Source organism: Elgaria multicarinata, chromosome 4 (assembly GCF_023053635.1).
Source record: "Elgaria multicarinata webbii isolate HBS135686 ecotype San Diego chromosome 4, rElgMul1.1.pri, whole genome shotgun sequence".
Taxonomy (NCBI): Eukaryota; Metazoa; Chordata; class Lepidosauria; order Squamata; family Anguidae; genus Elgaria; species Elgaria multicarinata.
The window spans coordinates 23,090,298-23,106,502 of NC_086174.1; the positions used below are offsets into that span (position 1 = coordinate 23,090,298).

The 16,205-nt window shown below is 41.4% G+C and overlaps 1 protein-coding gene across 1 annotated transcript in view; it reads left to right on the forward strand.

Moving 5' to 3' along the window:
- Positions 1 to 16,205, forward strand: part of TTBK1 (tau tubulin kinase 1) — a 117,325-nt gene that overhangs the window by 17,923 nt on the left and 83,197 nt on the right. Inside the window, exon 2 of the mRNA XM_063123977.1 lies at positions 3,846 to 4,007. Within this exon, the coding sequence (XP_062980047.1) occupies positions 3,900 to 4,007 (108 nt within the window). The 5' untranslated portion in view covers positions 3,846 to 3,899. The remainder of the gene's footprint in view (positions 1 to 3,845; positions 4,008 to 16,205) is intronic.

The window sequence follows — 16,205 nt, forward strand, 5'->3', positions numbered from 1 at the left end:
TTTAAAAACTATATCTCTTGCTCCATCTTCCAATTGAACGCAAAACAAGAAAACAATCATTTTTTTTAAATCAGCAAAGTATAAACATTAAATTGCACCAAACAACAGCAAAGCAAAAGTGTGATAACCCCAGTGAAATAAAAAAGGGGTGAAATTACTAATTCAGAAGCAGGAGAGCAGCAAGCCAAAAAAAGGAAGAAGCTAATTCCAAAGGCCTATTTGAAAAGCCAGGATTTTGCCTGGCATTTGAAGGCACTCAGTGTTTGCACCAAGTGGACCTCTCTGGAGAGGACATTCCATAGAGTTAGTGCCACAGCTGAGAAATTTATGCTCCTAGTGCCCCCTGTCATACACCAGTCAGTGGCTTCACTTTGAGCAAGACTTCAGATGTTGAGCAGAATACACAAGGATAAGGTACCTAGGTCCCAAGCCATATAGGGCTTTAAGAAAACAACAACTAGCTTTCACCTGAAACAAATAGGCAAACAGTGTAGATTAAATTAAAACAGTAATGGAGTAATATGCTTTGAACATCCACCCCCTGCCAACAGTTCAATGGCAATGTTTTGAACAGGGTTGGGCCAAAATCCCCTCTATTTTTCACCACCATTCGCAGTCTGCAAAATTGGAGGGGGGACTTCTTGGAGGAACTTACTGGAATTTCTCCACTCCACTTGGCAGCTGCCATCCCTATCCTCAAATGCCCCCATTCCAAGGGGCACTCTTGGAGGGGGGGGAGATGGTGGCCACCAGCTAATTGAAGCTTGGGAACTCCAGCCATCCATGAAATACAGAAGAGGGGATTATTATTATTATTTATTTATATAGCACCATCAGTGTACATGGTGCTGTTCAGAGTAAAACAGTAAATAGCAAGACCCTGCCGCATAGGCTTACATTCTAATAAAATCATAATAAAACAATAAGGAGGGGAAGAGAATGCACCAAACAGGCACAGGGTAGGGTAAAACTAGCGTTATAAAGTCAGAACAAAATCAAGTTTTAAAAGCTTTAGGAAAAAGAAAAGTTTTTAGCTGAGCTTTAAAAGCTACGATTGAACTTGTAGTTCTCAAATGTTCTGGAAGAGCGTTCCAGGCGTAAGGGGCAGCAGAAGAAAATGGACAAAGCTGAGCAAGGGAAGCAGGTGGATGCCCACTGATCCCTCCCCCATGGAGACTGGCAATTCAAATGTTTGGCCCAAACTTAATTTGCACCGGTTTTTAGTGGCAGCCCCATGCTGAATGTGTTATAGTTCAATCTGGAGATTACTGAAGCACGAATACCTGTGGCCAAGTCTGACTTTAATGAACTCATTTAATATCAGCTTATTGAAGATAGGGTCTGTTTTTTGCAAGTGACTGTGCCTTATGATTATGTGTAATGCGGAATAAAAGAGGCACTTTTACTGAATATAATTTTGCTTTAAAAATGGTAAATTCTTTGGATCTTGCAGATCACTGCTACAAAAATTGCCATGCAGTTCAAGAGAGTTTTGTGTGGGAAGCTGCACAGCTGCAGGCCTGGTTGGGTTGGGTTCTTCACTATTAATAGCCAGCATCTTTTTCAGGTTTAATGCCTATCCTCTCAATCCCATTCAGAAGATCATCAAAGAACCTATACTAGACAAGTAAAAATTCTGCAGGCTTAAAAGAGGCTTAAACAGAGCATACGTCTGCAGTGTTCCACTTACAGAAAAAATAAGAATCCATTTTTATCTAGTTTTTAACTCTGCACAAGCTTCATTGGCAATTCAGAAAGTGTTTTTGCAATGAGGGACCGTCACTCCTTCAGTTAATTAGCTTGGGTAGGGTTCTGTAGGCAGATTCTGTGCTGTTCTGTTAAAGTAAAGCCCATTCCAAATGTTTTATTTATTTATTTGATCTGCATTTTGCCTTTCTACCAAAAATGGTGCACATAAAGGCTTACAGAAACAGTTAAAATTGGTTAAAACAATACGTTAAAATGTAATAAAACATAATAAATGACATACCAAGTGTTCTAGATGAAATTCAGCCTGCTTGTTGAATTACAGCCCACCTCAATTCAGGAATTGTTTATGGGACCAGGAACTGTGTACATCTCTACCACTTCTATTAATAGCTCCCTATTCATTTCAAAGGAGGGGCTAAATCTAAATATGTAAGGAATTGCATGGATAGATTAAAGATCTCTGTTTAATTGAATAGCGAATTCCATATGCAGAATGGGTCTGCACATATGTTTGAGTGCACATGTATTTCTGGTTTTAATGTATCCATTTTATTGTTTAAATCAAAATTAGCTGTGTTATTGTAAGCTGACTTGAGTACTGTTTTCTTGGTAGAAAGGCGGAGTACACTTTAATCAATCAATCAATCATTTAAATACAAGAAAGTACTTGAAAGCAAGCAAATATTCTTCCAAATGTTTTCCCCATTATCATTTCAGTGTTGCTAAAGCATTTCCTGGCTCTGGGTTAAGACTTTGCAAGTTATGATCAATGCTAAGGATGCTCATAATATTCTTGAATGTGGGTGATTATATTGTACAGTCTTAAACTGTTCCCTGTTTTATTCCATGGAATGCATTGGAGTGAATCCCTCTCTTGTGGACTTTCAGTTTTTCAGATTTGTTACGTGATTAAACTCACATCAGTTTTGAAAGTAGAAAATGCAGCATTTGTGTCTGGTTCTGTATCCCAAGCCAGCTGTGAGGCAAGATACACTTAATATGAAAGGAAGGCAAAATTATTACAGAAATGTATTGTTCAAACAATCCCTTCTTTCCAGTTAATAAAAGGTGGCAACAGAATCATAAAGTAACCTAGTTGAGGAAACAAACAAATAATTTTCTGTAATGAAAAATGATAAACACTGATTCATTCAGACACTCTGAACTAAATAGGCATTCAAAAGTTAAACAAGAGAAATGTTTTTTGGACTTTATAGGTTCTTTGGCAGGAAAATTCCTGTGACCTACCCTGAACCTTTGGTGAAGGGTGAGAATAAAAATCTAATGAGAGGCCATTACCCTAGACACGAGGGAAATGTTCCAGGAACCAGAGAATCTTAAGCAGGCATCTTTGGAAGTCAGTCCCACTGAAATCAATGTGACTTACTTCTGAGTAAGCATGGTGATGGTCAGGCTTAACACATATTTCTGTACTTTATGCACTTAAGTACAGTGTACAGGTCACTTAAGAGGACTAACATACTGATAGCTGAAATCCTTTCAAATATATTCAGTTTTCTGCTTGGCTGACTCACGGAAGTAGCTGTTTTAATCTTGGCCCTCAACAAAGTACTCTGGATGCTTGCTGTGTGTAGTACCTGGCAAACCTTGATGAGCCGTGTGTTGAAGGTGCCTATTTGAAAGTCATCCGATTAATTTGGCAAGATAATTTACATTCTTGGTATATAGTACTGGCTCTTGGGTTGTTTCTGTCATTGGTCTTACCACTCTGGTACTCAGGCAGTATCCAAGCAGTTGGCTTCGGCCTGTCTTTGAGTTGCTGGCTTTCAGAACCCCTTCCCTTCCCAGCACTGAAAACCCTCGCATGGTGTAAGCCAGTAACTTATCACTACTTTTTGAGTTTGTGCTGCTGACTCACAGCATGGTGGCTTCTGCTAATTTTATGCATGAGGACAAAGCTCAGGATTTGGTGAAGAGGGCGATTGCTCGGGCCAGCAGGGCTTATTGCAAGCTGCGCTCAACCCTGAGGTGCTAGGTCCTAGCGCTCCCCTCCATCGCTGGGTTTAAACTGGGAGTGTTTCACCAGCATGATCAGCCTGTGATGACCTGCATTAATTCTTTTGTGTTTCCCCCCCCTCCCTTTTTTGTGTTTGTGTTTTTTCTCTTCTTCCTAGATAAATGGCTCATTTAAATTGGGAGCTGCTACTAAAATATTCTCTGGCTGGCAAATGCAGTGCCTAGCAGCTGCTATCAAGGACGAACCAAACATGAGTGGGGGAGGGGAGCAGGTCGACATTCTGCCGGCCAACTACGTGGTAAAGGACCGTTGGAAAGTGGTGAGTACCTACCTCTGTCTCCAACCTTCCCCTGTTCCCCTTTTAAGCTTGCTGGATGCCATCATCTCCAACTGCCCCATTTGACTTGGGCACTTCAGTTATCTGAGACCTGCTCTGATGCCTTTAGGAGCATGTGAATGTCTAGTTTCAGTTGTGTTTTTAATAAGGCATTAAGAACAATGCAAGCAATAATGTCTCTCTGCCAGAAGCCATGTTACAAAGATGCCAGGAAGAGGGCCCCCGAAGGCTAATATCGCCTCTAAAGACCCTCCTCCAGCCAGTGTCACCACAAAGCCCCACCAGTGCTGGGGCTTGAGGAGTGTCTCCTCATTCCAGCCCTCTTCACCTGCAGTGGCCCTTCCCTGGTCAGGCAAGCTGAACACAGAGTAGGGCATCAGTGTCTACAGTGTTTTAAAAAATAAATGAATAAAAATAATGCCCTTTATGATTGAGTACTCAATAAATCTTCGCCTTTAATAAATAAATAAATTTCCTTGGATGCACATCCTAATGAAATGTGCTGTGCAAGCCTATGTCCCTGTAAGCCCTCATTGCTCATTCATCTCTGTTACAGTTGTGCTCACTCATGCAATGTTTAGCTGGTTAGAAATTTGCAATACCACTTGCCATCTGAGCTGATAGTCCCCGGTCTCCCAGTGATCACAGATAGATATAAGGGGACATGTTTGCAATTGGTTTAGCTTGAAAAAATAATCAAGCTGGCTGCTCCCTTTGAAACAGGAAAAAGAACACCTCACTATGCATTCATAATATGTTTCACCAAATTTAAATGTGCTGGGAATGCTGACAGTGTGATTGATGATGTGCATAGTCACATCACAGTGGCCCAAATGTAATATTACTGCCATGGCCTAACTTGGTGCACTGTTTCCTGTCCCACTTCTGTATAGCAGAAATCCTAATGGCAACTAATGCAGCAGCCCTCTGCTATCTCTGGTAGCCATGCCTGTTTTGCAATTAGAGAAAGAGACAGAGAGAGTTGCAGGCAACTATCTGGTATTTTTTCTGGGTTTGTCTGCAGCAAGATAATTGGTACCTGTTTTTGCTTTCTTTCTACACTGTCTGTGTTGCTTCAGAATATTTGAAGTGTGACTGAGGAGGTCAATTGCTAATGTGGCTTTCATGCTTGCTGTGTTCTGAAGTGCCTGGCACGCATCCAACCAGACCAGCTTCAGTTGTATCCAGTGGCAAACTGAATGAAACATATTATTTTCGCAGGGAAAGGCTGAATATGCTAAACATAATCTCCTTGCTATTTCAAATAGTACACTCAAAGGACATTAGCTTTTCAAAATACATTAATGAAGGTACAGTAACTTATCAATGCTGTGTTATCTTTGCACTTCCTAATTTCCCTTTCTGTCCTCCTTACCCTTCCCTTCTCATGTTGTCACAGGAGTCTTGTCTTTTAAAAAAATAAAATAAAATAAATCCCTAAGTGCTGTACTTCCTCACAAGAATTTGTGATTGTACAATTTGTGGTTGTACTGAAAGATGAAAGAAGTCTTGCGCAGATTTTAATTGCAAGAATATTTATTGCAAAATAAAGCTAGTTTACGAGACAAATGGGTCCCTAGATTTCATCATTTGTACTATATTGCCTGTGCATCAGATTTACATATTTTTATTTCATCAGTTAGACATGAGATCTGTCCAAAGTGTAATCACCAGTTTATACTAAGAAATAACTCTTCAAATATAGTGTTTTAATAAGCCATCAGTTTGTTGGCCAGGGATTCCCCACCCATGTGAATGAAATTGCCTGGGTATTCTGCAGTGTAAATTTAGGACACAATCCTAAGAATCTTTAAGGGATTCATAGTTGCAGGATTTTTTCTGTCTAATCTTGTGTAGGATTGTGCCCTTAAGCTCTATTGTTATTTCCTTCCTAATTTACCAAGGAAGTGAGTTTCTGCACTGTGCAAGAAATGATAGGTATTTTCCTGTTTCCATTGAGCTTTGGATTTTAATTGGAGGAAGTGAAGTTGCTGTTTGTTGGTCAGCCCTCAAAATAGAGTAAGCAGAAGGGCAGGCTTTCAGGATTGGCCGATTTTCCCATTAGTTTCTGATTTCCATCTCTGCTGCCAAAACCTGCTTTTACTAGTTGTGCCTGTATACTGTGGGTGAATGGATGTGGTCTTCATCTTCAGTCTGGTCAATGGATCTGATGGTTAATGTAAGAATATCCTTCAGAAATAAAACAATGTTCTCTAGAGTAATGTTTGTCTAGCCTTACCCATGTATGGCATGATCAATATGTGAAGGAAGAGAGAGAGAGATATTGTCTATCTTTGTTTTGCATTGTGTGCTTAATGCTGCTCAATGTTATGGTGTTTATTTAATAAGTAAAATGCATTTTGGATTTTTGACTTATGAAATAATTTAAAATAGGAATCTTATTGTAACACTCTGAGCTTTTTTTGGTCTGCTGCTTCACTGTTTGTAATTTGTGGAGCGGCTAAGAGATAGGGTGCATGAATATTCTGAACCTAGTTATATCCCTAAAGCTAGAAGTAGCATTTTTGGTTTGCTGCTGAGTGTTTACAACATCTCTGGATCCAAACCGTTATGTATTGGCCATTCACAGAGTCTACACAGTAAGTAATCTGTCCTACTTTCAGTTTATGTGCATGTGAATTCTGGCTCTCTGGGTGATCAGAAAGATGCAGGAGAGCTTCAGTGTACTCTCATGCCTTCCTGCCACTGTGATGATGTTCTTGGAAGACACACCCAAGAAATGTAAATGGAAATCTTCTCTGCTCATAAAACCCCCTTTCCTGACCCTTATTATTTATCTAGTGCCATCAGTGTATGAGGAGGCCAAGGTTCAAATCACCTCTCAGCCACAAAAAAGCACATAGGGTGAACTTGGGAAGTTGCTCTCCCTTAGCACAGTCTATCTCACAGCACTGGGTGGATAAAATGAGGAAGGGGAACCATGTATGCCACCTGAGCTCCTTGGAGGAAAGGTTGGCTGTAAATGTTTTAAGAAGTTTGAGGACTTACTTTTCAACATAGGGAAACGTGGAGAGGAAGATCAGAAAAGGCAATGGAACAGAAAAGACAATGTGCTAGTGCAGGTACAGATATTTAGCCCTCATCCTCTACTGCACTTGTGTTTAAGGGTTTAAGCCAAAGGTTTCATGATGGGCCTGTTCAGACAACATGCTAAGCCGTGGTTAGGTTGCTAATCCCTTTGCAGCAAATGAGCATGTTTAAACCATGGTTATGTAGCCACCATGGTTAGGAATGGTTCACATGACATGCTAAGTCAGGGCTCACACGACACACTAAGCCATAATGTTTCGCTCAGAATGCGTAACCACTGTAGCTTAGTTTGTCATCTGAACAGAATCAATGAATGTTTTGAAGTGGGGAGGAGAGAAAAGAGGGAATCATGTAGCTATTCTGAGAGTGAGATTTGGGACACCTCCATGAGTTCATAACAATTTCTGCATTTCCGATATACTTGCTTCCCTGCCTAGGAATCGACAAATGAGATGAAAACCAGTTCTGCTATCCTGAGGAGAAATCTCCAGGAATGCCCTGGAATCCTAGTAGATGACTTGTCTTGATAAGAATTTTGGTATATTTGTAGGTATCGGGGTAATTGCTTACCCAAAAATATAGCAGAGTGCGAAATAGCAGCAGCGTAGAGTCTGGAAATGGTTTCAGCTTGAATTTAGGAACAAAAGAAGCACTCACGGTCTTTGGTCAGTAAGAAGCTTTACTGACACTAAATAAATTACTTACAGAATAAATGGTCATATATACAGTCCTTTCACCAACAGTACAGCAACAACGTAGCAGTATAACATCAGCAGTCTGATAATGTCAGCAGTAAGTTCCAGCAGTAAGTTCCAGCAGTAAGTTCCATACAACATGGACTTCTTAAATACACTTTTCTCCTTGGCCCAATTAACCAATAGTCTCTTCATCTTGTACATCTCGTACCGCACGTAGGCCAGGGAAGAATCTGCTTCATACTGGACTTCTCCTGGCAGAGACAATCTGGCCAAGGACATCTTTTTAACTCTTTAGAGTCCTTTTCCTTCTGTGGGTAAAAACCTAACCACAACACCCTTTCATTTTTAACTACAGAAAAAAAATACAATTTACATTTCATTACATTTTACCTGTAAGAAATCAACTTTACATGTTTACAACAATCCCAACATTGTGTACATTTCTCTGTGTGTTACATTTCCCAGAGACTTATTTATATGTAAGCTTTTCTTTTTTTCTTCTTCCAAGCACTGTTGAAAAACTTTGTGCTTTGGGGCGTTGAACTACTTTGCAATCTTCCAACTTGCAAACTTTCAGCAATTTTAAAACTTTCTGCTTCTGGCTTTTTAGGTAATTTCCTTTGGAAACTTTTCTACCTCTACACCAAGGTAACACCTAACTTTCCCCAGAGACTTCAGTTTCAACCCTTCCTGCAGCTTTGGGCTGAGTTTTCTTGAATGTGGTCTTGGGAACTCCCTGCCACCAGTAGACGAACCACTAGCTCCACAATCATGTACTCTTTTGCTTGCCCCTTTGCATACAGACACGTGTGTTTGAAAACACCCCCTTTCAGTTTTCGCTGCCTGAAAACACTTTTCTTGCTCTTGTTCAGACAATTTCAACACACCATTGTAACATTCAGGTTCAGACTTCACATAACACACACTGAATTCATCTGAATACTTTAAAGGTGGAATTCCTTTGTTTTTTTCTTTGTGAACGACGAGGTACACTGGAAATTTCTTCCTCCCTTTCATTTCCCTCCTCCCTTCCACTTTTGGGAGTGGAAACACTTTTCTCAGAGATGTGAGGGCTCTGAGAAGTTAACCCCTGAGTTACTGTTTTCTCCTGGTTGTTCACAGTTTCTAACAGAACTTGGGAACCTTGAATCCTGTTCCAACCTGCCTCCTGAAAAGTAGCAGACCTAGAAACAACCACCTTCCCATGACTTAGGGAAAAACGCCAAGATTTGGATTGCATGCCAGAATAACCCACAAAACGTAATTTCACAGACTTGGTTTCACCTTTAGATCTTTTGGACTTTGGGATATGCACGTATGCCCAAGACCCCCATGTTCTCAAGTGAGACAAATCTGGCTTTGAACCAAAAAGTAAACAGTAAGGCGAACTGCCTGTAACCCTGCTCCAGGTTCTATTACACAAATAGTTTGCGGTTAAAAATGCTTCTCCCCACAAATCTTGCTCAGCGTTTGCATCAGCCATGAGAGAATCTTTCTTCATTTGAAGTACTCCAATTCTTCTCTCAATTGACCCATTTTGAAAAGGAGTTTGGGGATCTATTAACCTGTGTGTGATTCCTGTTTTCCTAAACCACTCACAGAACCTTCCAGAAACAAACTCACCCCCACGGTCCGACTGCACAGAAATAATGGGCTTGTTAAAGAACTTTTCCGCCCAAGTTTTCCAATCCCTAAAAGTTTCAAAAGCTTCTGATTTTCGCTTCAGTAAATAACACCAACTAAAGCGTGTGTAATCATCCAGAATTACAAGCACGTAACTGGATCCCCCTTGTGTAGGCGTGAATGGCCCTACCAAGTCAATAAACACCAGTTCAAAAGGCTTTTGTGACACCCTGTCACTTTTCCTGCAGATGTTCTGCACCCGGGATTTGGTCTGATGACAGATTGAACAATCCAAGAAATTTTTACAGTTTCGCAAGCTTAACCCTGTACACACTTGAGGCATGTGACTTAACACTTTAAAACTTGCATGACCTAAACGCCTGTGCAACTCATGAACACAATTTTTATGGTCTGGCACGTTACCAGTTTGTGCCACCCTTTCTTTACCTGCACCCATGTAAAACAGTCCATTTTTAACATGTCCCAGTGCCACATTTTGTCCATCCTTAATCACTTGGCACTCATCCTTCTGAAACGTAACAACGTATCCTTCAGACGTTAGAGCACTAACAGAAAGGAGACAAAAATCTAAATCTGGAACATACAGAACCTGTTCACACTCCTTTTGCAGACATGGAACGTAGCAACAGCCAATTCCTTCCACCCTCGACGTTCGTCCATCTGCAAGCGTGATTGACTTCACCTTGCTTGGTTCCAACTTCCGAAACGCCTCTGGATTATTAGAAATTGTACTGGACGACGCAGAATCAATCAGCCAAACCTCTTGGGCCTCGTTACACCTCACTGTGGCTGAAACAAATGCATTCGAGCATTCCTTCTTCTCTCCAGCCTGTGTAACTCCCTTCTTCTTTTTTTTACAGAAGCGTTTGATATGACCCGGCTGTTTGCAAAAATAACACTTTCTTATTGCAACTGCGGCTCTCTCCACACTGTTGTCTTGGAAACACTTATCTTTCTGCATTCTTTCTCCGCTGCCAAGGGCTGACTGCTTAACCCTTTCCTGGCAGTTTTCCTCCTTCCTGGAAAGACGCCGTTTCTCTTCTTGGAGCAAACGACCCGTCAAATAATGAAGAGTGAGTTCATCAGTCTTCATACTTTCCAGACTGGTTGTCAGAACGTCCCAGCTTTGAGGCAACGACCCCAAAATCAGGTAGCACTTATGCTCTTCCGTAAAAACGATTCCGACCTCCTGCAACTGGACAAATAGAGATCTCACCTGTTGGAGATGATTTGCCAAACTTCCAGCCTCCTCCAACTTTAACCGATACAGCTCTCTGGTGAGGCTCAGCCGTGTGCTTGCCGACGCACGCACATAAATCTGTCTCAGCGCATTCCAGCTGTCTCTTGCCGTCTCATCTCTGTTGATATGGACAATTTGCGAGTCCTCCATACTCAAGACAATGTTTGCTTTGGCCCTTTCATTCTGCTCTTCCCACACTTGTGCTTCTTGAGCAGTCTGACCAACCGGCCTCGGGACACTCACGACGTTCCAACATCTGTCCCGCTTCAAAAACATTTCCATCTTGAATGACCACGTTAAGTAATTTCTCTCATTCAGCCGTTCCACCGGAATACTGGATGCCATCTGAACCTGGGCCATCCTCACCGGCTGGGCTGGAGCGCGACTCACACTGGATACAGACCCGTCTGAGCTCGATGAACTGCCTGAGCTCGACTCCGTCTTTCCCTCCAGCGTTCCTTTGCTCTCAAGCTTTCCAGCAACCAAAAATTATGCCTTCCAGACTTTCTCTGGGCGCATAACCTATCGGGGTAATTGCTTACCCAAAAATATAGCAGAGTGCGAAATAGCAGCAGCGTAGAGTCTGGAAATGGTTTCAGCTTGAATTTAGGAACAAAAGAAGCACTCACGGTCTTTGGTCAGTAAGAAGCTTTACTGACACTAAATAAATTACTTACAGAATAAATGGTCATATATACAGTCCTTTCACCAACAGTACAGCAACAACGTAGCAGTATAACATCAGCAGTCTGATAATGTCAGCAGTAAGTTCCAGCAGTAAGTTCCAGCAGTAAGTTCCATACAACATGGACTTCTTAAATACACTTTTCTCCTTGGCCCAATTAACCAATAGTCTCTTCATCTTGTACATCTCGTACCGCACGTAGGCCAGGGAAGAATCTGCTTCATACTGGACTTCTCCTGGCAGAGACAATCTGGCCAAGGACATCTTTTTAACTCTTTAGAGTCCTTTTCCTTCTGTGGGTAAAAACCTAACCACAACAGTAGGTAATATATAGTTTAGCCCAAACGCATGCATCTGTGGCCAGATGACCCTTTTAAAGAAGAAAGACACTTCTGGATGGGCCAATATGAATTGGTAGGAATATGTGTGTAGGGTACTTATTCCCTCATTCCAATCACCTTCCAAGTGGTATTTCCCTTCCATAGGGTTTCAAATATGTGCTTGCTCTTACAGTGGAAGGCAATGCGGCAGCAGGGTTGGGATGGAATTTGAGTTGAAGCAATGGCAGATGGGGGAAGGGTTAAGTACCTGCTCTCAAAATGGCTTTTCCACTTTCAAGAGTTGTCAGGCTACAGTTGCATGTATTTGCATATAATACGTAAGTTGGCCCTTTTCTTAGTGGTTCTTTAAGCTGAGTTTATTATGGTATTAGTTAGGATGACCATAATTGGTCTGCCTGTTATCACCAAAATTTCTGGACAAATATTTTGTATTTTGAGTCAAGCCTTGTTATGTCCAATGTATACATCCCTAGGGTAGCCAGGAATAAATAATTAAAATGAAGAAGAAGCAACTCTGCCAGATGGTTGCTGAGCAGGTGATTTTGCTTGAACTGATGAGTGATAGTCCAGAAGGGAAGGATAGCCTCAGGGAAAGGAAGTATGCCACCAAAAATGTTTCAAAAGAAACCTGCTGTACAATTGCAGAATTAAAGGATGGTGTGTTCCCAAACAGAATATGTCAACCACCTTTAGAGAATGAAATTTTAAAAGACGTATGAAATACTACTGGTTTTAACATTTGCAAAACATTTCATTAAAAAGCTGAATGAACAGGGTTGTCTCAAGATTTTTGTAAGCTCTCTAGTGGGTTTAAGTAGAAGAAAAATCCTCATAGGCTTTTCTATCTTGGTCTGGTAAACGGACCCCTCATCCACTAAGCACACCGTTCTAGCGCTATCACTTTCCAGCCATGCCCATGCCCATTCTTTAAAGGAATGGCAATGAGTTACTATATACTAAAAGAACCTCTAAGCACAGAGAGGGTTTCTTTATAGCTTTCCCCTTCAGCCTTTGAAACAGTGCCGGTGCAAGCTCTCTTGCTGTCTGAAGAAAGAAAGGATACACACTACTGCATCATGCTCCTTCTCCCCCCTCCCCCCACTGCTGCAGCGGAGGGGGGTAGCTTTGTTGCTGCTGCCACACTGGTTGTATGGAGAGCTGCACAGCTAGAAGAACTGGCTGCTTGGGGCTTGCAACAGTCCTGCAAACACTTCTTCTGGCCACACGGCTCTTAATGAGGGAAACAGAGGGCAGATGGTTGCTCCAGAGAGCGCTGGCAGCCATTCTCTTGTGTGGCAAATGCCACAGTGGGAGAGAGGCTGGTGGGGCTCTCTAGAGCAACTGGTAGTGGAGGCAGGGCAGTGACAGCGGTGGGGGAGAACAGTGCATTTCACCGCTCCTCCTGTCCCATTGTCTGATGCAGGCGCCTCACCCTGCTTCATGGGTGGGTCAGCACGGTGTGGAATTAAGGAGTAGAGTGTTCACAAAGTCCTAGCATTTCTCTCTCTCAAAATTAAACAGAGCCCCCACCAACCTTGAGAATGCACTCTATGCTACTCTTAAACCTTAAGAGTTTAAGAAATACCTTTGTAAGCCGCCATGAGAGCCTTTTTTGGCTGAATGGCGGCATAAAAATCCTTAAATAAATAAATAAATAAATAAACCTTATGATGGTAGTCCGTACTTCATACTTAGACTGCTGGGGCAGAAGATCTTAAGTGGGCAACTAATATCCTGCACTTCTAACATCCATGGTCCCTTCGCAGTTGCCAGGTTTAGGTTAGTTCTGGAGCCAGCTATGTTAATATATTTAGCTGGGTGAGGGTTTCCTAGATAGTAGCTTCTCATGTTATTATTTGTGTTCTATGTGTTTTCCAAGAAGCTTGCTTGGGAAGGCCTGTCATTTTCCCCACCCAGCACCTTTTTCTTTGGTATGCTTCCATGTTCAGTGTTGAAAGCCAACCATGTGGACCACATCAGCATTTCATAATGTGGTCCTTCAGAGACCATGCTTGGTTGGATCGTCTTTCACATTGTCAGAAGCACTTCAGGAGCATGCTTGATCCTCTCCAAACTGGAGTTCTAAAGACATATCCCAAGCACTTCCATACATGTTCTCATTATGATGGACACTGGGTGGGACACTTCCTTAAACCTTTTCATTCTTGGACCTGGCACTGTACCAGTAGAGAAACAGTCAACATTTTTTAGATCAGCTTAATACATCTATCAAGCTTTCCCCAAGATATTGCAGACTGTCAGTATTTTTGACAAATGGAAATGTTAGTTCTTCTCATTTAACAGGGTGACAGTTCAATTTCCATTCACTTTCTAAGTATTTGATGTTCAGATTGCTGACAGTAGAGACTGGTAATTTTGTTTTAAAAAGATGGATGGAGAATATCATACATTTTCATTTTTAAAAAATAATAGCAGAAATTGTTTTTGCTATGGAGTCTGGAGCAACGTTCTGCAGAAACAATTGGAAAATACATTGTTCTGACTTTTTATGACTCCCAAATGAGAAACAATTTCAGGCTTCAAGTCTGTGGTGGCTATTATTATTTATTTATTTATTTATATAGCACCATCAATGTACATGGTGCTGTACAGAGTAAAACAGTAAATAGCGAGACCCTGCCGCATAGGCTTACATTCTAATAAAACCATAATAAAACAATAAGGAGGGCAAGAGAAAGCAGGGTAGGGTAAACAGGCACTGGGTAGGGTAAAACTAACAGTATTAAGTCAGAACAAAATCAAGTTTTAAAAGCTTTAGGAAAAAGAAAAGTTTTTAGCTGAGCTTTAAAAGCTGCGGTTGAACTTGTAGTTCTCAAATGTTCTGGAAGAGCGTTCCAGGCATAAGGGGCAGCAGAAAAAAATGGACGAAGCCGAGCAAGGGAAGTAGAGACCCTTGGGCAGGCGAGAAACATGGCATCAGAGGAGCGAAGAGCACGAGCAGGGCAATAGTGTGAGATGAGAGATAGGAAGGAGCTAGACAGTGAAAAGCTTTGTAGGTCAACAGGAGAAGTTTATATTGGATTCTGAAGTGAATTGGAAGCCAATGAAGAGATTTCAGACGTGGAGTAACATGGTCAGAGCATGGTCAGAGCTTTTCACCCAACAAATGCCACTCCTTTCTCTCATGTTGCATGTAAGCAAAAGGAGGAGCAATCTTAGGTCACCTTTTACACAGCCACAAACTTGGATTTATCACAAAGTGTATACTGAACTGGGACCACTGGTCGACCCCAGATTTCTGACAAACATACCTACATGATGCGTTCGTTTTCAAATGTCTGTTGCATAGTTTGCAAGTTAGATGCTGATTTTTATTTTTTTTAGGTTTTTACATAGAAACATAATATGTGAATCAGGCCTTGCTCCTAACACCCTGAAAGAAAATGAGAAGCAAGTCTAGTTTGTTTCTGTTTGGTTTGTGGTATCTGCCTCTTGCCAACTGGAGGAGCTGCTGTATGACTGAACTCAAAGCAGCTGCCCCATTCTGTGTGTGCATATTAGGCCAGAGCTACACCAAGCAGGATATAGCACTATGAAAGTGGTATGTGTCATGGGCCCCAACAGCCGTCAGTGCGCTTCAATACCGCTATAAAACAGTAGTGAGGCTCCTGCCTCTTATATACTGCTTTCAAAGTGCTATATCCTGCTTGGTGTTGATCTATCCCTGGCTTGGCAACTGAAAAATAAACATGTAACAAGTAGGAAAGAAGCTTCACAGCCCAGTGGATGCTTTCGTTTGTTTTGAGACCTAGGTCTAATCTACACCAAGCAGGTTATAGCGGTATGAAAGCGGTGTATAAAAGGCAGGAGCCACATCAAGCAGGATATAGCACCATGAAAGCGGTATGAAAGCGGTATATGGTATGTGTCAATGGGCCCCAACAGCTGTCAATGCACTTCAGTACTGCTATACAGCAGTAGTGTGGCTCCTGCCTTTCATATACCGCTTTCATAGTGCAATATCCTGCTTGGTGTAGATTAGGCCGAAGATTTTTAAGTTAATGGTGCAAATCCTGCAGGCTTTGAAGCAGGACTTGTGAAGGATTTAAGGCCTACGTCCATCATTGCAGGCTTTTAAGAAGGCCTTGAAGACATATTATTTACCATGGTCTTCTCTTGATATGACTGCTGTTAATGCTGTTATTGCCTTTGTTGTTGTTGTTGGTTTCATTGGGCTTTTATTTCTGTTTTTAGTAACATTGTACTGTGTTCACGATTTTATCGCTTTTAACAATTTAACTGTTTTCATATATTTTATTGTTGTAAGCTACCTTGGGAAGGCTTCTGCCCTGAAAGGCAGTCAAGAAATATTTTAAATAAATAAATACAAAATATGTATCTTTAGACAGAAAGAAGTATATAACTCCCAGCATGGCTGGCTGGGGAATGCTGGTATAGGTTGTTTTTTTCTGTGTAAACATCTATAACTATGAGCTCTAAAAGAGTTTTTTTAAAGCATGTTTTCCATGGCTGTTCTATAGCAATTATTATTATTATTAT